Source organism: Myotis daubentonii, chromosome X (assembly GCF_963259705.1).
Source record: "Myotis daubentonii chromosome X, mMyoDau2.1, whole genome shotgun sequence".
NCBI lineage: Eukaryota > Metazoa > Chordata > Mammalia > Chiroptera > Vespertilionidae > Myotis > Myotis daubentonii.
In genome coordinates, this window is record NC_081861.1 from 26,657,390 (window position 1) to 26,683,553 (window position 26,164).

Genomic DNA, 26,164 nt, shown 5'->3' on the forward strand with positions numbered 1-26,164 from the left:
ATTTAGTAGAAATTTAACTAAGGGGAACCCACAAAGCATACTTTTACATAATACTACAGCCCAGGTTATTAAAAAGATGAAGCTGAATCATAGTGGGCTTGTCTTAATTACATTACTAATGAACTATGTCTTTGCAATGTTTGAGTCAGTGCCCTCTGGCTTAAGAAAATTAGGGTCCTTATTATTATTTATAATTATAAATGGTTGAAAAGGATATAGCCCTGGCTCGTTTGGCTCAATGGATGGAGCGTCAGCCTGCAGACTGAAGGGTCCTGGGTTCGATTCCGGTCAAGGGCACATGCCCGGGTTGCGGGCTTGATCCCCAGCGGGGGACATACAGGAGGCAGCCACTCGATGATTCTCTCTCATCATTGATGTTTCTATCTCTCTCCCCCTCTCCCTTTCTCTCTGAAATCAATAAAAAAGAAAAGGATATAAATGTCTATCAGTTGGGGATTGATTAAATTATAAATGTTTGTGAGATGGGATGCCAGGCAGGTATATATAAGGTTCTAATAGAATGATAGATGGTTGTATATTAACATGGAAAGAGGTTCAAATATATTCCTAAGGGTTCAAATATATTCTGAAGTGAGAAAAAACAGGTATAGAACAGTATATTATAATATTATAACAGTGTGTTATAGTCTCATTTATGTAAAAAATTATTTTACATGTTTATATGGGCATTAATAAAATCCAAAAGGATCTGTAGCAAGCTTTACATAGTGTTATTTCCAGGAAGATGAGATTACATAGGAATTTTATAATTTCTGTATCTCTATAAAATTTTTACAACAATCATAAAAAGAGCGATTTCCTGCTCAGGTGGAGTGGCTCAGTTGATTAAGCATCATCCTGTGCACCAAAAGGTTGCCAGTTTGATTCCCGGTCGGGGCACATACCTGGGTTGCGGGTTCCATCCCCAATGGGGCACTTAGGGAAGGCAACTGATCTCTCTCTCTCTCTCTCTCTCTCTCTCTCTCTCTCTCTCTCTCTCTCTCTCGGTATGTCTATATCTTTGCAACAAATATAAATGTAAAGGTACTTCATTTATTAACGAAAACAAGACTTGTTTTGAGGTATTTACCCCATCAAATATCCCCCTCTTTATCCCCCTACTCCCCCATCATTCAATTCCTGTCCCGCTCCAGGCTCTAGGCCTTCACTACCCTTATGTCTATGTTCATGGGCAAGTTTTTAGGTATTAATGCTATTGTTTCACCTCAAACAATAATCACTATAAAATTTGAATTTGTTTTCATTTACCTGGTTTTGGCGATGCTCCATGAAACTTTGCACAAAAGCTAAAGTATTAATAATTTAGAAAAGCTGCATTTAATAATAAAATGAGCAGGATTATTTCATTAATGAAAGACAAAGATTATGTTGTTGTTGACTATTCCTTTTAATGAAAGGAAGGGTAGTGGGAAAAGCCAAATAACAGAAAATTCTCTTAATGGGTTTCTTAAAAATATAGGTATGGATATTGTACACATACACCAGAACTGTAGAATAGTAAGGCCGATAATAAGTGCTTTATAAATTTTATTTTGTTGTGGTAAGAATACTTAACATGAGATCTACCCTGTTCACAAATATTTGAGTCTACAAAACACTATTGTTGGCTATAGGTACAATGTTGTACAGCAGATCTCTAGACCATACTCATCTTACATAATTGACACTTTATGTCCTCTGATTAGTAACTCCCATCTCAAACACCCCCAACCCCTAGCGACCACCATTCTACTCTCTGCTTCTATGACTGACTATTTTAGACACTTCATCTAAGTGGAATTTTTTATGTATAAGTGGAATTTTGCAGTATTTGTCCTGTGACTGGTTTGTTTCACTTAGCATAATATTTGCCAAATATTGTTTCTGCTGCTTCTTTGCTGTAAATGGGAGTAGAGCAGAGGGCAAGAGTTTTCATAAGTAGCTTTAAAACACTCAAATAGTGCCTTTTTGCTGCCTTAACATTTTCCAAATTAGTTGCAGGATGCTGGGTTATTAGGACCAAATGTCTGGAGACCTACCTACGGTAGTTCTAGAAGAAGTTCACATAAGCAATCCATTAGGGTACAGGAAGAAAACATCAGAATTTCAATGTCTATTTTTAGCTCATTATTTAAAAATTTTATTTGTATGGTTTATGTTAAGTATAATAGGACAGTATTTGTGCATATAATTTATAAACATACACAGCTGATACATGCTTGAACACGTTCTACTGATTACAGTGAGGAGAGTGTGCGGAAGGATGGTAGCCTTTCAATAGGAACTCACTACCTCACAATGCTGTTACAACATTCCACCCTATGACTCAGAGAAGTATGGACTTCCACATAAGTTCAGCAGATAGGTCCCTATGGAATGGGAGTGATGGGGAAAGAGTCAGAGAATTTAGACAAAACCAGAATCCTGATGAATGGTGGACAGTATATGTGAACAAAGTTTTGTCTAAGTTGTTTATAGAAGCAAGCTCAAGGATTTTTGTCTTTTATACAGAAAACAGAACTGTCTCCTCAGGACCTAGTTTACTAACTGTCTTCCTGGCAGTGGTGTGCATTGCAGCTCTGATGCTTCCTACACTGGGGGATGTGGAATCGCTGGTGCCTCTCTACCTCCACTTAAGTGTGAATCAAAAATTAGTGGCTGCTTACATCTTAGGTAAGTGTTTTAAAGATTTGGGGCATATGTGTAGGCACTATGTATGGCTTGGAGGTGGTAGTGATGGTCTTATGTATATTGGATGATGGTGTTGGTGTTGGTTTGATTTTTTTTTTAGCAAAACATAAAAGATTGCTTTGAAAACATGTTGAGGCCAAGTACATTTTAAGATTTAATTTTTTGGCTCACATTTAGTTTTTTTTAGCTTATTTATTTAGTACCTGATACTGTATTCATTTGATTATTTTATTTTTACTGAGTTACAATGGTATAAAACATGTGTAAAATGCATATATTCCATGATACAGCTTTTCTACTTCTAGGAATTGATCCTACGGAACACTTAGACAAAGTATACACAATGATAGAGATGAACAATGCAACCTTGTTTAATATTGTGAACCTTTCTCTTTATTTTTATTGATTTCAGAGAGGAAGGGAGAGGGAGAGAGAGATAGAAACATCAATGATGAGAGAGAATCATTGATTGGCTGCTTCCTGTATGCCCCCCAATGGGAATTGAGCCCACAACCTAGGCATGTGCCCTGACCAGAAATCCAACTGTGACCTCCTGGTTCATAGATTGATGCTCAACCACTGAGCCCTGCAGGCTGGGCAATGAACCTTTCTCTTTAAAACAGTTCCCCTTTTTCCTGTTAAGTCATTCTTTCAGTCATCCTGATTTGAAAATTTGTAATTAGTTCAACGGAACATTTATTCAGTACCTGTCTAATGTGTGAAGGATTAAGATTCTGTCTCTCATCTCTTCTGAGATACCAACCCTTTTCAGTATTCCTTGGTACACTCTCATTTAAAAAAAATATTTTTATTGCATTTTAGAGAAAGAGGAAGGAAGAGGGATAGAGAGACACATCAATGAGAGAGGAAGTCATTGATTTGTTGCCTCCTGCTCGACCCCCACTGGGGATCAAGCCTACAACCTGGGCATGTCCCCTGACTGGGAATTGAACTGGTGACTTCTTGGTTCCTGAGTTGACACTCAATCACTGAGCCACACTAGCTGGGCTGGTGCCTTCTCTTTCTAATTTAAAAATTGTTTTCTAAATTATCTCCCTATCTTCTGACTGTGCCCCTTCCTATTTCTGTCTTTTCCCATTATTCACCCCCCCCTCCAAAAAAAAACACCCACATCTATTATATTGCTGTCACATTGCTTTCCATTCTGTTTTGGTTTCACTACCACCACTCCCTGCTCAAAAACCTTCAATGTTTCCCCATAGTCCAGGAGTAGGGAACCTTTTTACTGCCAAAGGACATTTGTATGCAGTCATTTGTGATAACTCACTACATTCGGACCAGTGCTCATTTGTATATTTATAACATCACTAGAGGCCCGGTGCATGAAATTTGTGCACTCAGGGGATCCCTCAGCCCAGATTGCAAGAGGGCACAGGCCAGGTCGAGGGACCCCACAGGAGCACAGTCGGGGCCAGGGAGGGACATGGGAGGTTGACCAGCCTGGGAGGGGCCATGGGAGGGCTACAGGGTGTGTCCAGCCCATCTCACTCAGTCCCAATTGGCTGGACCCTAGCAGCAAGATAACCTACTGGGCAGAGCGTCTGCCCCCTGGTGGTCAGTGCACATCATAGGGAGCAGTTGAATGGCCTTAGCATATCATTAGCATATTACACTTTGATTGGTTGAATGCCTACCGGACAACTGGACATTTAGCATATTAGGCTTTTATTATATAGGACTAGAGGCCCGATGCAAGAAATTTATGCAAGAATAGGCCTTCCTTCCCCTGGCTGCCGACACCAGCTTCCCTCTGGCACCCGGGACCCGGGCTTCCCTCACAGCCCTGAAGGTCGTCTGGAAGGATGTCCAGTCTAATTAGCATATTACACTTTTATTATTATAGATTCTTGGGCCATACAAAAGTATCAACTTAAAAATTAGCCTGTTGCCAAAACCGGTTTGGCTCAGTGGATAGAGCGTCCGCCTGTGGACTGAAAGGTCCCAGGTTCGATTCCGGTCAAGTGCATGTACCTTGGTTGCGGGCATATCCCCAGTAGGAGATGTGCAGGAGGCAGCTGATCGATGTTTCTCTCTCATTGATGTTTCTGGCTCTCTATCTCTCTCCCTTCCTCTCTGTAAAAAATCAATAATATATATAAATTAGCCTGTTGTATTTGGTCAGACATTTAATTAAGTAACCCTAATGCCTTGGCAGGGCCAGACCAAATGATTTCAAGGGCCTTATATGGTCCACTGGCTGGATATTCCCCACCCCTGCCATAGTCTATAAAATGAAGTATAAATCTATAGTTTGGCATTTAAGACGTTCCATATACTGTCTGAGATCTCTCTGAGCTACTCATAAATCCTTAATTAGAGTTGTTAGGTTATTTATTGATCCCCAAAAAGCTCATCGAGAGTCCCAGTCTTATCTCCATGCCCTTGCCCTTATCCTTCCCTCACCTGAATGTCTGCCCATCTCATTGTTCTGCATCTTTTCTGATCATCTTTTAGGTTTATTTCAGCTTTATATTTTGGGGTATGTTTTCTGACTGCCCCAATCCCACGTGATTATTCTCCTTCTCTGTACTTCATTTCACATTTGTGGTTTTGAACCACTCATTTAGGACTGAACATTTTATTAAATTTTTATGGTTTTATGTATGATATCTCTTGAGGAGTACCATGCTTCTGTCTCTTTGTGGCCCACAAAGTTATTTTCTTTTTTTGGATGAAGTCAACTGGCTTTACTGACACTTTAATGGCACATTTGCTATTATTATATAGCTGAAGTGATTGGATAAAGTGGGAGGTATATTTGATGGTTAAAACGTTAGCTGTGCTCAGACATTAAATATATCCAGTGACTGCCCTTTGCTATAAATTGGATTTCTTCTGTATGATATCAACTAAATTCAAATTGACTTCAAGCTCTGGGTAGAGTACCTGCCTATGTGCTGTATTTTATTTGCTCATTGAGGGCTAAACAATTGCTTATTGAATGGAAAATTTTGTAAAATGCATGTCTTTAACTGTTCTTCATTTTCTTTTCTTTCAGGTCTTATCACAATGGCTATATTTAGAACATGAGCAAGGAATTCAATTGACTTCTGAAGTAAATTTATCTTGAAAATATGAATGTGGACTGCCTTTTATCTCTATTTCACTCCATTAATATGCTATAAACTATTGAATGATTTACAGTGATTATAAATATATAATATATATTTTAAATTACTTTATAATTTTATTCAAAGGACTCCAGCACATTATGTTATTAAAAAACAAAAAAACAAAAACCAACAACATACCAGGATGCTTCTGAGTGACACCGAGGAAATTCTTTGAAGAAATTCTTTTTATATCTAAACCTGTTGTGCAAAAGACTTTAATTAAAACATTTGTTATTTTCTCATCTTTTTTCTAATTCATTTTAAATTTACTTTAATTGTTAGGCTCATGTGTCCTTCAAAGTTATTTAAAGTCCTAAAACAGCAAACTGACTAGCCTAAAAATAAAATTACATTTATTTCCTTGCTACGAACATCAACATTACTATGTAAATTATACCTTGGCTTCTATTATAAACAGTTGCCATGGTGTTTCTGAAATAAGAGTTTTACAGTTAATGTGTTGAGGGTTTTTTATAAAGCACAAAGTATTGAGGAATCATGCTTATTCTAGGGCTCACAGAAGACAGGACATATTTAATTCATCTTCTGAATTACAGAATAGGTTGTGGTCCAGACACCAAACATGTGGGGTTATTTTAAACCTCATAAAAGTAGGCTGACCTCTCTTATTTGGTCTAAGAAATCTAAAGGAAGGTAGGCATGTGTTTAGCTAGTGGTTCACCTTGGCTTTACCATTGGATCACGGGTCCTCAAACTACGGCCCGCGGGCCACATGCAAATACAAATACTGTATTTGTTTCCGTTTTGTTTTTTTTACTTCAAAATAAGATATGTGCAGTGTGCATAGGAATTTGTTCATAGTTTTTTTTTAAAACTATAGTCCGGCCCTCCAACGGTCTGAGGGCCAGTGAACTGGCCCCCTGTTTAAAAAGTTTGAGGACCCCTGCTTTGGATAATGCTTTATGTTAATAGGAGGAAAAATCTTTTTCTCCCCAGCCTCTTGCCTGACTGTAGGAGACTAGGCCAGTTTGGGATTACCAGATACCGGATGGTTTATGTGGAGATGATTTTTCACCTTTAAACTCTAAGCCAAGTATAGAAAATCCTTGAAATCTGTGTCTATTTTATATCAGTCACTGAGACATTTTTAAGTTTATATTTATTATTAAAACAACTTTATGAAAAAGTCCCCGAAGCACAACTATTTACATTTCTTTATAGCATCTTCTGATCTCTAACACATATATGCAGTTTTAACTGTTACTGTCATACTTAGGATTTTTATCTGAGAGCACAATGCATTACGAGTCTCAATTCTTTTTTCAGATCTTTTTACAGAATGAACTTATGCACTGCTACTGTAGTATTCTCAAGGAGTATATGTAAACACAAAATGTACGCCTGAGGTTGGTTTTAGCAGGAAACAGTTCTTTGCGTCTAACGTAAAAGCTTTTACATATACTCTTTCATAGGAAATCCTGATTGGTTTAACCATTTGGGGAGCATAAATCATTAAACGGATCATGTCTGTACATTGTGTAATGAATGGAAAGCACATAAACGTCAATGTAATCTATTTTGAACTTTGTAAAAAAAACCTGTTTGGAGGCTATCCTTGTTTCTCTGTCCATCTTAAGTCCTGTGTGTGTGTGTGCGCGTGTGTATGGGTATGTGTGCACATGCATGTGCACGCATGTGTGTGTATGATAACACATTGTAATAAAAATAAATTACTTAAAAATAAAAGAAAATGGAGACACAAGTTTCACATTGATTTACACATTTTATTTGGGTTACTCTGAGGAACTCAAAAGTTTTAGCTCTCCTAATTCCTAAACTATCTCCTATTCCTGTGGGTCAAATAGAAAAAAATGAGCAAAACATGTGAGCTTAAATATCTTAAATTTTTATCTTAATTTACCAAAGCAGCTACTATTTTTAATTATTGAAAAAGTAACAGTCACGTGCTTCAAAAATAAAAAGGTGTATAGTGAAAAGTTACTCCTCTTCATTCTTGTCTACCCCATTCCCTGTCCACTCATCACAAGTGACCACTTTTATTAGTTTAAACATGGTATTGTTTCTTTATCCAAATACATATATACTGGTATTCCCTGCTTTTGGAAAGTTTGCTTTATGCCACTTCTTTTACAAAAGAATTACTTAATACTTGTTTCCCTTAACCAAAAGATCTAAAAAGGATTTTTGCTTTTATGAAAAAGGCAAAAAGCAAAAATAGTGTTCAATATTTGTTTTGCAGTATGTACCCGGAGCAGCAAGAGTGGACCCCACCAAGCTCCTTACCTGGGAATTATACTCAGCATGTCAGCATCAAGCCGCCATAGCTTTGACCTCTGAGCATGTGTGATTTATTATCTTGCACCCATTAGCAAGATGTGTCTTAAGGTAATTGCTTCTTTGCTTTACACCATTTCAGCTTTTGAAAGGTTTCATAGGGATGCAATTTCTTAAAAGCATAAAAATGAGAATAGTTTCTGATAGTGGGGGAAACCTTATTCTTATTTTTATATGCTTTTATATAAAAATGGTAGCATGTTTTACATACTGCACCTAGCATTTTTTTTACTTAACACTATATCAGTAATTGAACTTTCTATATGATTAATTGAAGAATGTCTTCATTCTTTTTATTACAGCTGCGTAGTATTTTCTTATAAGGCATGTAGCATAATGCGTTTTACCAGTTCCTCCTTTATCAGTTCTATCAGCAATGCATGAGTACCTGTTCTTTCATAGTCTCATTAGCCATGTGTTTTCCAATCTGATACATGAGGAATGGTATTTCAGTGTAGTTTTAATTTTTATTAACTTATAAGTGAGGTTGAGTATATCTTTTCATAGACTAATTTATTCACATCCTTTGTCCCCCAACCCCTGCTTTCTGGTGGGTGGGTGAGTTTTTTTCTTATTGACTTGTAGGAGCTATTTTTGATATGAGTTGCAAATATTTCCTTTCAGTTTATAATTTTCTCTTGACTTGGCTTATGGTGTCTTTAGCATGCAAAATTTATTCTGGGGTAGTTGGATTTATTAATCTTTTATGACTTCTGTGTTTTGAATAATAGAAAACTCTACCCCACCCCAAGGTTACATGGATACATGTATGTATACACACAAACACCAGTTAGGAGATTTAATAATATAATAGCAAAAAATTAAACTAAAAAGCCTTAGGTTTAATCTTTAAAAAGTCCCAAAACCTTTAAACTATAAGATACTCCTGTAAACACAAAACTAGACTTGAACAAATGGAAGACATCTGGCATATTCTTAGATATGTATATTCTTGACATCATAAAAATTTCCCTTATTTCTAAGTTATATAAATTTAACATGATTCCAATAAGAATACCAAGTGGTTTTGGTATTTTTTTTTTACCTAGGTAAATTGATTCTAGAATTCATGTGGAGAAATAGGCATGGCTATGAAAACTCTTCAAAAGAAGAGTAAAGGAGGAAATTTTCCCAATATTAAAATATATAACCCCAAAATTCCAACAGTGTGGTATTTGCCCATGAATAGACCAGTGGAAAAGAATCAGAAGTACAGAAACAGATGCAAATACATAAGTGTAAAAAACAAAACAATAAAGGTGCTAGCCAAAAATGTGGCATTATTAATTCTCATATAATCTTGTAAGAGGTTAATTCTTGATGACTCAGTAGCAGTATTTCATATCAACTACTAAATTTGCAATCAGTGTTTCCCTTTGGAAGTTGTTTTTCTTCTCTCCTGAATGTAAGTTCCAGTTTTATAAAAGGGCCTCCACAAAAATTAATTGCCAAAGTAGATTCCTAGAATCATAAAACTTGAATCTTCCTATTAGAGATTACTTAATTCCATTCACTAAGTCTTGCCCTTTAATTCAAAACAATGCTGCATTTTGATAGGCTGTAATCAATAAGAACTGGGTGCCTGGCAAGTGATCATACACTGTGTATCTGCACTGTCTAGATTGCAGTTCACAGTTGAGTGTGTGGTGGTGTTGGGGAAGGGCAGAAAAGGAAATGGAATTTAGACAGCCTTTGATCCAATTCCATGCTGAAGTGCGTGGCATACCCTACAAATGTTGTAGGGGTTGGGGTACCTGAGCTGGCTTTTAAAGGGTAGGTTTGACTTATATATGGAAAAGAGTTGGGTTCATAAGAAAAGGCAAGGATGCATGTGCCATGACATAGAGTTGTTTTGAAATAGTTCCTAGGGAGATATTTGAGACTGCAATGTGTGTGCCATTATTACCTGTCTACCAGAAAGAAAACTTTCCTGCCATGATTAAAAGGGCTGAACACAGGGTAGTGAGGAAAGAACCGAGCTTACTAAGGGGCCACAAGTATTACAAAGGTTAATCAAGGATAAAGTGAAAAGGTAGTTTTCATTATGAAAACAATTATGATTCATCCTAAAAAAGGATCTAGCAAACAGGCAATGTACAGCAAGAGCCATGGCAATAGCTATAATTATCTGTAACTGCAGGTGTTTCTGTCACCTCAAAATTGTTAGGCCTCCACAATTTTGCCACCCGAGTCCACTTCAAAAGGAGTTATACAAAGTCAGCATGTAAAGTTTCAGGTTTCTAGATGGGATTCTGGAAATGAGTGTCTCCTAGATATTTTCATTCACCAAACAAGTGAGTGGAAAAACTATATAGCAGCTGCCCAGAAGACACCTCCAGGGTTTCTACATGAAAACGGAAATAGAATGCTGAGGTTTCAAAACTTTGCTATTATGAAAGAGATTGAAGATTTCAAGTAGCATCTAAAGCCCTGTTATTTTGAGAGAACATGCGTAAAGGGAACAATTTATAATGATTAGAAGGATGGTGATACTGGGACCATGCAGCTACACTAGAAGATTCTCTACAGAGCCTAGATGTATTATCCCAGTAGCAGAATGTCAAGTTAGTGATTATTTCATCAGGAAAATATTTGCTACACCTATAGTCTGGAAGTGATAAACAACATACCAGAGCAGAACATTACGCTCCAGGATTAAGTACCAAACAAAATGAAAAAGAGTTGACCCAGACTTTGAGATGAAGCCTTATCCAGTTACCACATCAAAGACCCTTTAAGTAAGCTGTTGGCAGAAAAAAAAGGAATCAATTGGGACACTGGTTTGGAGACACTTTATATAACCAAGAGAAAAAATATGTAAATAGATCAAACTCAAATCTGGCTGTTTCCTTTATTTTGTTCATTTAGTTTCTCTCTGATTTGCCCCTGTCACTTGGTTAATCAAAAGCTGTCCAAAATTTAAAGTGACACCTACACTGGACGATGTCAGCTCAGTACCTAGTAAAAATGGAATCCAGTAGGAAGATGATGAAGGGAATGTTCAGTCCACTGAATGCATTTTCCAATTAGCTGGGTGATTGCTTTGTGAATCACAGACTTAATGAAACCACACGCTGGGAAGATTAGGATGTGATCCAGGTAGGTGGGGAAAAGCTCTGATTCAATAAATAAAATGATTTCATGAGCATGTAGACAGATTTTAGTCCACCAAGGTAGAGAAAAACAATGCAAAATCCATCTTGACAAACTGAAGTGTGAGCTGTGCTAATGGTAAGGGAAAAAATGTGCTAAACCCTGGGAAGGATAAATTACTTTTACACAATCATGTCATAAGAGGCAAGGTTAGGAATGGATTTATTTAAGGAATTGAAATGAAACCTTTCTCCTAATGAACAGTTTTTTGGAGCTAATCACTGTATACTAGGTAAACTGTATCTTTAGCCTAAACCAGTGGTCGGCAAACTGCGGCTGCAGAGCCACATGCAGCTCTTTGGCCCCGTGGCATGAGCCACGAAGTTTCTTTCTTTTTCTTTTCTTTTCTTTTTTTTTTTAGTTTTCTCCTATCCTTTGTGCGGCTTATTCATTTTATTTTTTATTTTTTTAATTAAATCTTTACTGTTCAGATTATTACAGTTGTTCTTCTTTTTCCCCCCAAAAGCTCCCCTCCTCCCGGTTCCCACCCAACCCTCTGCCCTTACCCCCCCCCCCCGCAATGTCCGCATCCATGGTGTACAATTTTTGTCCAGTCTCTTCCCGCACCCCCACACCCCTTTCCCTCCCGAGAATAGTCAGTACACTCCCTGTCTATGCCCCTGATTCTATTATATTCACCAGTTTATTTTGTTCATCAGATTATTTATTCACTTGATTTTTAGATTCACTTGTTGATAGATGTGTATTTGTTGTTCATAATTTGTATCTTTACCTTTTTCTCCTTCTTCCTCTTCTTAAAGGATACCTTTCAGCATTTCATTTACTACTGGTTTGGTGGTGATGAACTCCTTTAGCTTTTCCTTATCTGTGAAGCTCTTTATCTGACCTTCAATTCTGAATGATAGCTTTGCTGGATAAAGTAATCTTGGTTGCAGGTTCTTGCTATTCATCACTTTGAATATTTCTTGCCACTCTCTTCTGGCCTGCATGGTTTCTGTTGAGAAATCAGCTGACAGTTGTATGGGTACTCCCTTGTAGGTAACTGACTGTCTTTCTCTTGCTGCTTTTAAGATTCTCTTTTTGTCTTTTGCTCTTGGCATTTTAATTATGATGTGTCTTGGTGTGGTCCTCTTTGGATTCCTTTTGTTTGGGGTTCCTGGCTTCCTGGACTTGTAAGTCTATTTCTTTCACCAGGTAGGGGAAGTTTTCTGTCATTATTTCTACAAATAGGTTTTCAATATCTTGCTCTCTCTCTTCTTCTGGCACCCCCATAATTCGGATGTTGGTACGCTTGAAGTTGTCCCAGAGGCTCCTTACACTATCTTCATATTTTTGGAATCTTTTTTCTTTTTGCTTTTCTGGTTGGGTGTTTTTTACTTCTTCGTATTTCAAATCTTTGACTTGATTCTTGCGATCTTCTAGTCTGCTGTTAGAACTCTGTATAATATTCTTTATTTCAGTCAGTGTATGCTTAATTTCTAGTTGGTCCTTTTTCATAACCTCGAGGGTCTCACTAGATTTCTTGAGGGTCTCACTAAATTTATCAGTGGCCTCACTAGACTTATTAAGGGTCTTACTAAATTTATTGGTGGTTTCTAGAAAATTCTTGAAAAACCTTAAAAGTGTGGTTTTGAACTCTATATCCAGTAGTTTGCTTTCCTCCATTTCTGTCATTTGTGACCTGTTTCTTTGTCTCCGCATTTTTTATGCTTCCCTGTGTTGATAGAGTGGCTTTCTGTGCTAGGTGTCCTATAGGGCCCAGTGGCTCAGCCTCCCCAATTACCTGAGGTGGACACTCTTGGTGCACCCCTTTGTGCACAGTCTTGTTGTAGTTAAGCCTTGATTGTAGTTGGTATTACTGGGAGGAATTGACCTCCCGGCCAATTGGCTGTGAGAATCAGTTGTGTCTATGGTGGGATAACTTCTGTGCTGGAGACACTCTTATGGGGCAAGACTTGCTTCAGTGGGGCTTTGGTGCTCACTGAGTCTGCCCCCTGAGTGTGTCCCTTATGGATCTGAGGAGTTGTAATCTGGATGGTCCCACTCTGACCACTGGGTACACTGGCTCTTGGATCTCTAAGGAGGTGCTAATTTAGCCTCTGCCTGAGGCCATCCAGCAGGAGCTATGGAGAGATCTTCAGATTCCTCTTCTTTGTTTGGGGTTTGGAGGTGCCCAGATGAGGCCCAGCTGTGAAGCAATGCAAGCTGCTGTGGGGCCTTGGGCCTTCTTTTGGATGTTCTGGGTCTCTCTGACCCTGCTGCAGTTTGTTAGGGAATTTTCAGATTGCAAAGGGCCAGGCCTTTCATATGCAAAAGCCTCTGCACACAGCTTGGGTGGGGCGGTGCCGGGGTCCAGCCCCAGCAGGTCCAGGGGTCCCCAAAGGTGTGGACGGAGTCGGCGAAGAAGGAATGTCACAGAGGCAGCGTTCAGTTGATCATCATAGCCGGGTTCGCTTGTCAGGGTCTCCAGCCAGGTTCTGTAGCCAGGATCTCTAACCAAGTTCTGGTCTCGATCTCCAGAGAGGTTCTGCTTAGGATCTCCAGCCAGGTTCAGTCACCAGGTTCTAGTCAGGCTCTCTTGCCAACCTCTGCAGTCAGGTTCAGTCCAGGATCCCTTGCCATGTTCTCTCCAGCGAAGCTCCTCCATCTCCTGGTTCCCTGTAGGTTCTGTCTCTCTTGGTCCTGTCTTCTGAGTCCTGTGTTCTTAGTTCTGTGTTCTGAGTTCTGTGTGTTTCTGTCTTGGTACAACTGTATTTATACCAGTTGATTCAATCCTATCAATCTCTATTACAAAGGTTAGGGCGTTTCTTATCTCCATTCCAGGGAGAAAAGATTATGTAGTTTAAGCATGATTGTTCATAGTTAAAGTGATTAATTACCCGCCTGGCACTTAGTTGAGGGGTTTTATTCCCTCCCTAACTTCAGGGGAAAATCCCTACCTGGGGATTCAACCTTTCTCGAAGAGGTGACCTTGGTTAAAACACAGCGCCAAGAAGGTGAGCAAACATATTAAGAACAGTATGCCATATATGCCAGGTCCCTTGAAACAGCAAGCATGGACCGGCTCCTGGCATATTCCCCCTTTTTTATTTTTTAAAAGCAGGCATTAAAAAGAAAAACCTGAAATGCTCTCTTATATCCATTTTAAGAGTAGGATTGGCGCTTTCCGCTATTACCTGAGTCCTGATCTATCACCCCAGGGAGAGCTTGCCAATCCTGCACTTTCCCAGGGTAGAAAGGCTGCAGTGGGGTTAAGGATAAGGCTCCTTGGGCCTACCTTCTCCCATGCCATTACATTTACCTTTCCTTCCTCAGAAAAGCCTGGACATACTTGTATAAAACGTTCTGTCTGACTGGGAGTAACCTTAATTCCTCTGCTAGCAACCATATGTGTTAAAAGATCAATACAGAGTCTTATTTCTTTAGACTCAGTATGGCACATCTTCTTAATCTAAAGATCAATACAGAGTCTTCTTTCTTTGGACTCAGTATGGCACATCTTCTCAATCTAAGAATCAATACAGAGTCTTCTTTCTTTGGACTCAGCATGGCACATCTTCCCAATCTAAGTTCTGTACTATCCACCTTCTTACCCTACTTATCCTCTATAGGGAGGTCTGCAGTACCCTGGTGGAGTCCTATCCGTCCCGAGTGTGGGGGTTCTCAATGGGGGGGGGGCTTACCTAAGGGAATCCTGTTCCAGGGGTTCCCAAAGGTGTGGACGGAGTTGGCGAAGACTATCCACCCTCTTCCTATGGTGGAGTCCTATCCATTCCGAGTGTGGGGGGGCTTACCTAAGGGGTCCCTGTTCGGGCGCCAGATGCCAGGGTCCAACCCCAGCGGGTCCAGGGGTCCCCAAAGGTATGGACGGAGTCGGCGAAGAAGGAATGACACGGAGACAGTGTTCAGTTGATCAGCAGCCTAGCCAGGATCTCCAGCCAAGTTCTGGTCTCGATCTCCAGAGAGGTTCTGCTCAGGTTCTCCAGTCAGGTTCAGTCACCAGGTCATAGTCAGGCTCTCCTGCCAATCTCCGCAGTCAGGTTCAGTCCAGGATCCCTGCCATGCTTTCTCGCCAGGCTCCGCCTCCAGGCTCCGAGGCCAGTCCCTGTCCAGGATCCTCCAGCATGCTCTCGCCAGCGAAGTTCTTCTGTCTCTAGAGAACGTTCTGTGTAGGTTCTGTGCCTAGGCTCTGTCTCTCTTGGTCCTGTCTTCCAAGCCCTGTGTCCTTAGTTCTGTGTTCTGAGTTCTGTGTGTTTCTGTCTTGGTACAACTGTATTTATACCAGTTGATTCAATCCTATCAATCTCTATTACAAAGGTTAGGGCGTTTCTTATCTCCATTCCAGGGAGAAAAGATTATGTAGTTTAAGCATGATTGTTCATAGTTAAAGTGATTAATTACCCGCCTGGCACTTAGTTGAGGGGTTTTATTCCCTCCCTAACTTCAGGGGAAAATCCCTACCTGGGGATTCAACCTTTCTCGAAGAGGTGACCTTGGTTAAAACACAGCGCCAAGAAGGTGAGCAAACATATTAAGAACAGTATGCCATATATGCCAGGTCCCTTGAAACAGCAAGCATGGACCGGCTCCCGGCAAATTCCCCCTTTTTTATTTTTTAAAAGCAGGCATTAAAAAGAAAAACCTCAAATGCTCTCTTATATCCATTTTAAGAGTAGGATTGGCACTTTCCGCTATTACCTGAGTCCTGATCTATCATCCCAGGGAGAGCTTGCCAATCCTGCACTTTCCCAGGGTAGAAAGGCTGCAGTGGGGTTAAGGATAAGGCTCCTTGGGCCTACCTTCTCCCATGCCATTACATTTACCTTTCCTTCCTCAGAAAAGCATGGACATACTTCTTGTATAAAACGTTCTGTCTGACTGGGAGTAACCTTAATTCCTCTGCTAGCAACCATATATGTTAAAAGATCAATACAGAGTCTTTTTTCTTTAGACTCAGTATGGCACATCTTCTTAATCTAAAGATCAATACAGAGTCTTTTTTCTTTAGACTCAGTATGGCACATCTTCTTAATCTAAAGTTCAATACAGAGTCTTCTTTCTTTGGACTCAGCATGGCACATCTTCTTAATCTAAAGATCAATACAGAGTCTTCTTTCTTTGGACTCAGTATGGCACATCTTCTCAATCTAAGTTCTGTACTATCCACCTTCTTACCCTATTTATCCTCTATAGGGGGGTCTGTAGCACCCTGGTGGAGTCCTATCCGTCCCAAGTGTGGGGGTTCTCAATGGGGGGGGGTGGGCTTACCTATGGGAATCCTGTTCCAGGGGTTCCCAAAGGTGTGGACGGAGTCGGCGAAGACTATCCACCCTCTTCCTACGGTGGAGTCCTATCCGTCCCGAGTGTGGGGGGGCTTACCTAAGGGTCCCTGTTCGGGCGCCAGATGCCGGGGTCCAGCCCCAGCAGGTCCAGGGGTCCCCAAAGGTGTGGACGGAGTCGGCGAAGAAGGAATGTCACAGAGGCAGCGTTCAGTTGATCATCATAGCCGGGTTCGCTTGTCAGGGTCTCCAGCCAGGTTCTGTAGCCAGGATCTCTAACCAAGTTCTGGTCTCGATCTCCAGAGAGGTTCTGCTTAGGATCTCCAGCCAGGTTCAGTCACCAGGTTCTAGTCAGGCTCTCTTGCCAACCTCTGCAGTCAGGTTCAGTCCAGGATCCCTTGCCATGTTCTCTCCAGCGAAGCTCCTCCATCTCCTGGTTCCCTGTAGGTTCTGTCTCTCTTGGTCCTGTCTTCTGAGTCCTGTGTTCTTAGTTCTGTGTTCTGAGTTCTGTGTGTTTCTGTCTTGGTACAACTGTATTTATACCAGTTGATTCAATCCTATCAATCTCTATTACAAAGGTTAGGGCGTTTCTTATCTCCATTCCAGGGAGAAAAGATTATGTAGTTTAAGCATGATTGTTCATAGTTAAAGTGATTAATTACCCGCCTGGCACTTAGTTGAGGGGTTTTATTCCCTCCCTAACTTCAGGGGAAAATCCCTACCTGGGGATTCAACCTTTCTCGAAGAGGTGACCTTGGTTAAAACACAGCGCCAAGAAGGTGAGCAAACATATTAAGAACAGTATGCCATATATGCCAGGTCCCTTGAAACAGCAAGGATGGACCGGCTCCCGGCAGGGCGGGGTCTCAGGGGATCAACAGGGCAGAGCAAGCAGCTGTGGCTGCCCCTCAGTCCTACCTAAGAGGCCCAGTGTCTCAGTGTCCCGGTAATCGTTGCAAGCACCTCAGAGAAAGCTGCCCTCAAGTTCCGACCAATGCCAGACAGTCCAGTTTCTCCCCATATGAGTCTGGGTCTCCAGAGACTCGCCTGGAACTGGAGTTCAGAGCAGTTGGGAGCTTGAGACTCCTTCCCGATTGAAAAAGACAACTGTGTCCTCAGTTGCCATGGGCCACGAAGTTTCAATCGCTGTGTATTTGTGCGCCCGCTCATGGTATTCTGTGGAAGAGCCACACTCAAGGGGCCAGTTTGCTGACCACTGGCCTAAACTGTTTTCAGGCTGCTAGGAAACAGGTGTTTTCTGTTTGTTGGTGGAATTTTTTCTTAATAGATTTTATTACTTAGAACAGTTTTGGGCTCACAGCAAAGTTGAGCAGAAACTAGAGAGTTCCCATATATCCCTGCCCTCTCAAATACATTCATAACCTCCTCGACTATCACATCCCGAAGTGATGCGTTTGTTACAATGGATGAACCCACATTGATACATCATTATTAAAGTCCATCATATATGTCAGGTTCACTCTTGGTGTTGTATATTCTATGGCAGTGATGGCAAACCTTTTGAGCTCAGCGTGTCAGCATTTTGAAAAACCCTAACTTAACTCTGGTGCCGTGTCACATGTAGAAATTTTTTGATATTTGCAACCATAGTAAAACAAAGATTTATATTTTTTATATTTATTTTATATAAATGCCATTTAACAAAGAAAAATCAACCAAAAAAATGAGTTCGCATGTCACCTCTGACACGCGTGTCATAGGTTCGCTATCATTATTCTATGGGTTTGGACAAATGTATGACATGTATCCACCATACTAGTATACAGAATAGTTTCGCTGCCCTAAAAATCTTATTGGGGTTTTCTTTTTAAAATTAATTTATTATGGAAATTGTTAAACATGTACAAAAGCAGACAGGATAGTGTAATGAACCTCTCTCATTTACCTATTACCTGCCTTCAGAAATTACTAACCATGGCCAGTTTCAAAGAGACATTTTGTAAAGACTGTAAGAATATAGCTATAGGCAGACAGGTATTACTTATGTGGGAAAAAAAGGTTTCTTCTCAGTAATTTTTGTGTGTTGGTTAATCCTCACCCGAGGGTGTTTTTCCATTGATTTTTAGAGAGAGGGAAAGGGAGGAGGAGAGACAGAGAGAGAGAGAAACATCAATGTGAGAGTGATACATCAATTGGTTGCCTCCTGAACGAACCCTGACTGGGGCCATGGATCAAGGTACATGCCCTTGACCACAATCAAACACTGGACCCTTCAGTCCACAGGCCAACACTCTATCCACAGGGCCAAACTGGCTAGAGCATCTTTTCAGTAATTTTTAAGTGAGTAAATTATTTTTGGGTGACATGTATTAAGTACTAACTGTGCTAGGCACTTTGCACTTGATACCTAGACCCTTGCAACTCAGAGTGGTGACCTGTGGACCAGCAGCATGGAAGCTTATTGACAGTGAAGACTCTCTGGCTTCACCCCAGACCTACTGAATCATGTCAACATTTTAACAAGATCTGTATGTGCATTAAATGTTCTTAAGCACTGACTGACTGGCCCAGAGTAAACACTTAAAATAATCTAACAATCCTTCAACAACACCTCAAGGCAGATATTATCATGCCCAATTTATAGATGAGAAAACCAAAGCTCAGAGATATTATTGGCCATTCTAAGATTTCACTGCTTTTAATAAAGTTAGATTTGTCTGGCTTCCGAGTTTATTATTTAACCACTTATAGCATGCTGTCTCCCAGCTAGGGAGTTCATTTGTGGGGCAACTCAGAAAAGGATATGTAGCATGTGTTTACTCAAAAACAACCAGTCATCTTGATGATCTATAATAAAAGCATAATATGCTAATTAGACCGGACAACCTTCCTGACGAAGCCAGGGCTGCGAGGGAAGCCAGGATCTCCGGTGCCTGCTGGCAGCTGGAGGGAAGCCTGAGTCCCGGGTGACAGAGGGAAGCCTGGTGCCAGCAGCCGGGGGTAGGAAGGCCTACTCTTACGTGAATTTCGTGTATCGGGCCTCTAGTAACAACAATAACAGAAAACCAAGCTGCTGTGATGCAAGCAATCACTTGCTCCACTGAAAGATCTTTTCACTTTCAAGAAGTTATTATGGTATCATGTAGATAGCTAAATATTTCAGAGCAGTCAGGAAAACAAACAAACTGGAGCAATTATCAAACTCACTCCCCTTGACAGTGACTGTTGATCCAAATATGAACCAAACTGCAAACCACAGCTCTCCCAGAACAAAAGATTTTGCTGTAAACCAAAATAACTGGTAAATGCATTTAAAAAAAACAAAAAACAACAACAAAAAAACAACCACCCAGTTTCATAGTAGATAGGCAGGAAGGGCAGGTAGTTGGCTGCTGTTTCACTTTCCAACCAGCCGGGGGGGTCTAAGTCTACATATATAGCTCTGTGCAAGCGTGAATTGCTTACACTGAGAAGGAACCCTTAAATGCCTGAGTACTGCTGGGCAATGCAATAGGCCCTTTTGTTTTCTGGGTAGCTTTTTGAAAGGGGTATTACAGGGAAAGAGAAAAATCATAATTCCTGGAGCATGCCCCACTTTAGCAGGAACTCATTAGATTTTAGGAACTTCTCCCCTCTAATCCTGGGAGATTAGGCCATTTCCTTCTCTCTGCTGCTCTAATGACTTTAAGGACCTGCATTACTGGATCAGCATGGCAATGAGCTGATTTGATGATTAATTAGACTCTAGCAGGAACCTGATGAAGTTCTCAACTCAAAGCCCTGGGGATCCTGTTCAGGGCAATCTGCCCTAACACATAGACACACAAACAGGCCAGGTGAAAAGGCACACAAACTGTCCTGTGATCGACTGTCACAGGGGTTATGATTCACTTTCTACTTACAACCAGATGACCCGGATACAACTTGCTGTTGTGAAACAGTAATCCCGAAAAGTAGTAAACCTACTGGCTAAACAAAGCTAATTGCCTTTATGTGTGAAATCAAACTCCTAGTGTATCATCTCTGCCTTATAAATAGGTATTTGGATCACTTTATTCCACATTTTTTAAAATCCCACATTATAAACGGAATGACCAAAGAAAAATTCTGAGATGTTCGAAATTACAGCAGCTGGAGAGTAAGAAAGGAACAAGAATAGTTAAGCAGTTAGTAGCTGTGGGGCAACTAACAAGAATTGCTCACATTCCTGAATATATGTGGGAGCTTTGAATCAATCTTCTGGCATCTATTAACTGACCACTAGGTGCCATAGCATCCTGCATATGCATGAACTTTCAGGACTGTGGCCTGTAGCCAGTCAACAGTAAATATTTCTCCCTTACAAACTGTGCACTCACCGTAAAGCTGCCTCTGCTTCACCTTTTCTGCCCACCTTATCTGTAGCCAATGTAAATTCTTTCAAAACAACTTACATCGTTCCTTTCCAAAACAAGATATGAAAGAGCCTGCAACTCCAGGTCAAAGGGCATGCTGTCTTTTCTATTTGGCCATGCTGCTGCTGGTTTAGACTTCATACCCCAGAACCTTCTGGTTAGCATATGACTCAATATTAACCTTTTCTTTTAAAACAGACTTTAGTCGTGGAATTTTATTTTTGTTTAACACAGATTTCATAACAGTTTATGGCTAACTTTGCCATCATGCTAAAAAATACAATTAATGCCCTGGCTGGTTTGGCTCACTGGATAGAGCGTTGGCCTGGGGATTGAAGGGTCCCAGGTTCGATTCCTGTCAAGGGCATGTACCTTGGTTGTGGGCACATCCCCAGTAGGGGGTGTGCAGGAGGCAGATGATCGATGCTTCTCTCTCAGCGATGTTTCTAACTATCCCTCTCCCTTCCTCTCTGTAAAAAATCAATAAAATATATTTAAAAAATAAAAAAATAAAAAATATAATTAATACTAAAAATTGACTCAATAAATAAATAAAAATGGACTCAAAATATGCCAAAAAAGCCATATATGGCAAAATAGACAACATTTTGAGTTATTTTAAGAATGTTTTTCTAAACATTGAAAAAAATTTTAACCAGGTTTAGTACTGTACTTGAATGTTTTATCACTATATTTTCCTCTGAAACTTTTACAATGACGTTTCTAAGATATATTTCTCTAATCTTTGTAAGGTTAAGAGAGCAGTTATTATTTATACCTCTTTTGCAAATGAAGAAACTGAGGCTCTGAGAGTTGAAGTTACTTTGCATCCACAAGAAGGCTGCTCAGCAAAGAAGGGCAGGGCCAAAATTGGCACCCAGACCATAACCTGTGCTGTCTTCCTTTCGTTTACCACAGGTGAAAGGAAAAGACAGCACACAAGTAGTCACATAATTATCCCCTTAAAAATCCATGGCAGCTGATAACATCTCAGGATTATTAAATCAGTTGGAAATATCTTCACTTTGGAAATTACAAATTCTACTTGGGTTATTTGGCGAGATAAAAGATGTTGAGACATGAGTAGCTGCGTTCTTCATGCATATTGAAGGCCTTTGGGTTGTAAGCTGTGATGTGGACCCAGAGCAGTGGCATTTGATGTAGGGCACCTAGGTAGATGCTTTCTCTTTCCCTCCCACACTGCTCCTCATCCTCTCCTCAGCTGTGGACCAACAGCATGGCTGTTGCAGGGGAAAGCGATAAATGTTCTGGAAGGCAGGGGCCCCTACTCAGAAAGTAGGGAGCTGGAGCACCATTGCTCTGACTTCAAGAAGGAAGAGAACATTCACTAAACTGTAGTGTCTGCTGGCCCAAAGTCAGATATCCGCCTTAGCTCTACCTCTGGGGCTAGCTCTTAAAGGGAACCATTTGTTTGAATTCATTTCTTCTAAAGGGCACATCCTAAAAGGTCTGAGTGGATTTGTGTATGTGCTGCTATCCAGTTGAGAGTACAGTGTTCTTTGTGACATGAACAGCAAGTTAAGTTTGTGCAAAGAAGAAAGATTACAGAACAGTCCAGAGAAGAAGAGGATAGGAATTCCAACTTAATCTGAGCCATGGAGCCCCCGTGGCTTCACTTCTGCTAGCCCTACCTGGCCTTACCATGACTTTCAGTCAATATTTTATGATGTTATGGGCTCTACAGGGCCCTGTAGAGCTCTTTCCCACAAGGGAGTCCTAGGAGTTGGACTCCAGGGGATTTGGGCTCCAGTTCAGATTACCTCAAGGAATGATCATTGTAGATATGTAGATAACACACACACAATCAGCCCAGGAAATAAATTCCATACATGAACCACTTACATTTGAAAGGTCCCTGTTGTTGAAGGCAAGACTATTTAATCTACAGTTAAAGAATTTCGGAAGAGTTTTGCTAATTATTGAATAAGTGTATGGAAGCAAACAATGTTCTTGCTCTAAAGTTTTTGTATAAAATACCTTAACACTCCCCAAAAATCAAGGTTCTGGTTTGTGGTGGGGGCTGTATGGACACTTGGAAGAGATATTGTAGAGGGAATCTGGGCATGGGACAGGAGATTGGGCTGGAGAATTCACTAATTCAAGCCTGAGATTCTATGAAAACTAGAGGTGCCAATCCTTTCTTAAGCAAATTGTACTCTTTAAAGTACAAAATTATAGAGATGGAGAACAAATTAATGGTTACCAGAGTTCATGGATGGTTGGGGTGGGTGTGATTATAAAGAGGTACACCAGGGTGATTTTTGTGATGATGGAATAGTTTCGTATCTTGATTGTGGTGATGGTTCCACAAATCTATACATGTAATAAAATAGCTATTCACACACATTGTACCTATGTCAATTTTCTGGTCTTTATATGGTACTTTATTTACATACGATGTAATCATTGGGGAAGACTGGGCAACTTCCTATAAATCTATAAGAAGATCTTTTATTTTATTATTTCAAAATAAAAAGTTAAAAACATCTCAAGCACAATCCTGCATTTCTTTTAAGTGCTCTATAAAAGCCTTCCTTTATCTAATTTTTATTTTGAGAAAACCCTACCCCACTCCCCTCCCCACACACATACACACTATAACACCTTGATTCTTGAGAGTTAGAACTACGGACTTAGGAAACATTTTTCTTTTCCATCTTAATTTCTTTTTTCTTTTTTTTAAAGAGAGATTTATTGTTGTTCCACTTATTTTTTAATGTATTTTATTGATTTTTTTACAGAGAGGAAGGGAGAGGGATAGAGAGTTAGAAACATCAATGAGAGAGAAACATCAATCAGCTGCTCCTTGCACACTCCCTACTGGGGATGTGCCCGTCACCAAGGTACATGCCCTTGACTGGAATCGAACCTGGGACCTTTCAGTCTGCAGGCCGATGCTCTATCCACTGAGCCAAACTGGTTAGGGCTTAATTTCTTCATTGGGGAAAAAAAAGTCAGAATGCATGTTCCCTTCTTTTCTTTTAATTAACAGATCTGATGTTTCGGATGCAACTATTTGGTTGATAATGCCTTGAGCAGACTGGGAAGATTCTACATCTGACTGAGCCAGCTCTTCTCCCTGTCATGAAAACAAAACAAAACAGAAACATGTTAAATTCCTTTTATGCCTTTGATATAAATAGAAGCATAAGGATAGGAAGGAGGGAGAGTTGTCTTGTGGTTCTGAAATAAGAGGCACCCAGTCATCACACAAAGCAAAGAGGTTCCTTTCAGCTCAGAGGGAGCTGTGCTTCTGGAGTTCAGAACCATGGAGAAATTGACCCAGGAGGTCAGGGACTTGGAAGAATAACAATTCAGCTAGCTTCAGAGAGGGGCCAGTTTGAGTGGAATGTAGAAATGTGAACCATCTTCTCCTTCCCACCTCCCCAAGTACACCAGAAGAGGAATTGAGAGAGCCTGAGCTCTTCAGTGTGAATAGGTGGTTGTAAGGGCAGGTTATAAAGGGAATTGGAAGAGAGCACTACTGAAGACTGTCAGCTTCCTGCCACTATCTCCTAGACCAGGGGTCCTCAAACTATGGCCCGCGGGCCACATGCAAATACAAATATTGTATTTGTTCCCGTTTTGTTTTTTTTACTTCAAAATAAGATATGTGCAGTGTGCATAGGAATTTGTTCATAGTTTTTTTTTTTTTTAAACTATAGTCCGGCCCTCCAACAGTCTGAGGGACAGTGAACTGGACCCCTGTTTAAAAAGTTTGAGGACCCCTGTCCTAGAGGCCCCATCTTGGTTTTCAGATTCTAAGTTTCTGGCTGAAACTTCTTCAGTACATCTTATCTGGCCCATGAAACCAAGCACTTGACTATAAACTGTCTCATATTATTTTGAGTCACAGAGGCCTAGGTTCAAATCCTAGTCCTACCACCTACTAGCTATGTGATTTTGGGCAAGTTGTCCTAACCTCTCTGCCCCACAGTTTGCTCATCTATTAAGTGGGAGTAATACCTGCTTTACAGGGTTTGTAAAGTTTCTGGCCCCCAGCAGGTGCTTAGCAAATGTAACCCTTCTCTTCATTGTTTCTCAGGTGAAGGCCACATTACTCACTAGATTGGAAGTTCCTTGAGAGAGGTTCTTTCTGATCTCTAACCCCCGCCCGCCACCACCACAGTAACTAGCATAGGGTTGGGCACACAGCATGTGGTTAATGAGTCCTTGTTGGCGAGGCTAAATAGAGCTTTCCTGGCTACTTCAGTGATGTTAATGAAGATCCAGAAATAAGTATAAGGGAACATCAACAGTCCATTTCAAAGATATGGAGTTAACATGTTGAATTCTTTACTTCCTTGATACATTGTTATTATAAAACTGTCCATGTGATAAGGATTTTTTTTGTACAAATGTAATTTGTGACAAATATGTAGTCCAAGTAAAATTAGTGGCTTAAGAACCTTGACAAATTGGCTTCTTGATCAGTTTAGCACATGTGGAGTAGTAAAAAAATCAATTATAGACTGATGTGCTTATAAGCACAGAATTCAGAAGGTTATCTATATATATAAAAGCCTAAGTGACCCTTATGACCGGATGACCGGCCAGTAGCTATGACGCACACTGACCACCAGGGGGCAGACACTCAACTCAGGAGCTGCCCCTTGGTGGTCAATGCATTCCCACAGCCAACCTCCCTTGGCCGGCCAACCTTCCGTGGTCCCTCCCCACAGCCAGCTGGCCCCGATAGGTACTGGGTGAGATGGCCCTGATCATCCCCGAACGCCAGCCAGGCGGAGGGACCCCACCTGTGCATGAATTCATGCACCAGTCCTCTAGTTAAATATAGAAAAATAATCTGAAATTGACCAAGTCACATCTATACTCCAGTCATTGTCTTGAGACCATACTTCAGTCTACAGTCATTTGTGTGATCCAGTGGAAAGAGTAATGGATTCGGAAATGAAGAACAGAGCTATGGTCCCAGATTTAGTCATCCATTCACTCATTCAGCCAACAAATATTTACTGAGCGCCTACCATGGGGCCAGGCTCTATGCTTCACAGACATGGCTCAGCTCTGCATGGAATTTCCTATCAGTAGCTGTGATCTATGGGAAGTCACTTCATCTCACTGGGTCTCATGTTCCCCGTCTATCAAATGGTGACAAATCTATTTATATAATAATTATGAGAATTCTATGAAGAATGCAGGGGCCAGAGCCTTACAGACTGTGGATTGTTCTCTATTATTGTCTTCTATGTAATGGTTACTTGAATAACTTGTGATCATTTGAAAATTATGT

The 26,164-nt window shown here is 40.5% G+C and overlaps 2 protein-coding genes across 6 annotated transcripts in view; one reads left to right on the plus strand and one right to left on the minus strand.

The window, feature by feature from the left end:
• MOSPD1 (motile sperm domain containing 1) overlaps nucleotides 1-7,554 on the plus strand; it is a 42,664-nt gene extending 35,110 nt beyond the window's left edge. The window contains exons 5-6 of the mRNA XM_059680460.1: nucleotides 2,512-2,673; nucleotides 5,711-7,554. Of these exons, the coding sequence (XP_059536443.1) occupies nucleotides 2,512-2,673; nucleotides 5,711-5,742 (194 nt within the window). The 3' untranslated portion in view covers nucleotides 5,743-7,554. The remainder of the gene's footprint in view (nucleotides 1-2,511; nucleotides 2,674-5,710) is intronic.
• A 16,046-nt stretch (nucleotides 7,555-23,600) lies between these two features.
• The window catches only part of LOC132225175 (P2R1A-PPP2R2A-interacting phosphatase regulator 1-like), a 68,092-nt gene continuing 65,528 nt past the window's right edge, over nucleotides 23,601-26,164 (minus strand). For all 5 annotated transcript variants that reach the window (XR_009450811.1, XR_009450807.1, XR_009450806.1 and 2 more), the window contains one exon: nucleotides 23,601-23,989. Coding sequence is in view for 2 of the 5 variants with exons in the window: in XM_059680462.1 (XP_059536445.1) it covers nucleotides 23,831-23,989 (159 nt within the window). In the remaining 3 variants the exon portion in view is untranslated. The remainder of the gene's footprint in view (nucleotides 23,990-26,164) is intronic.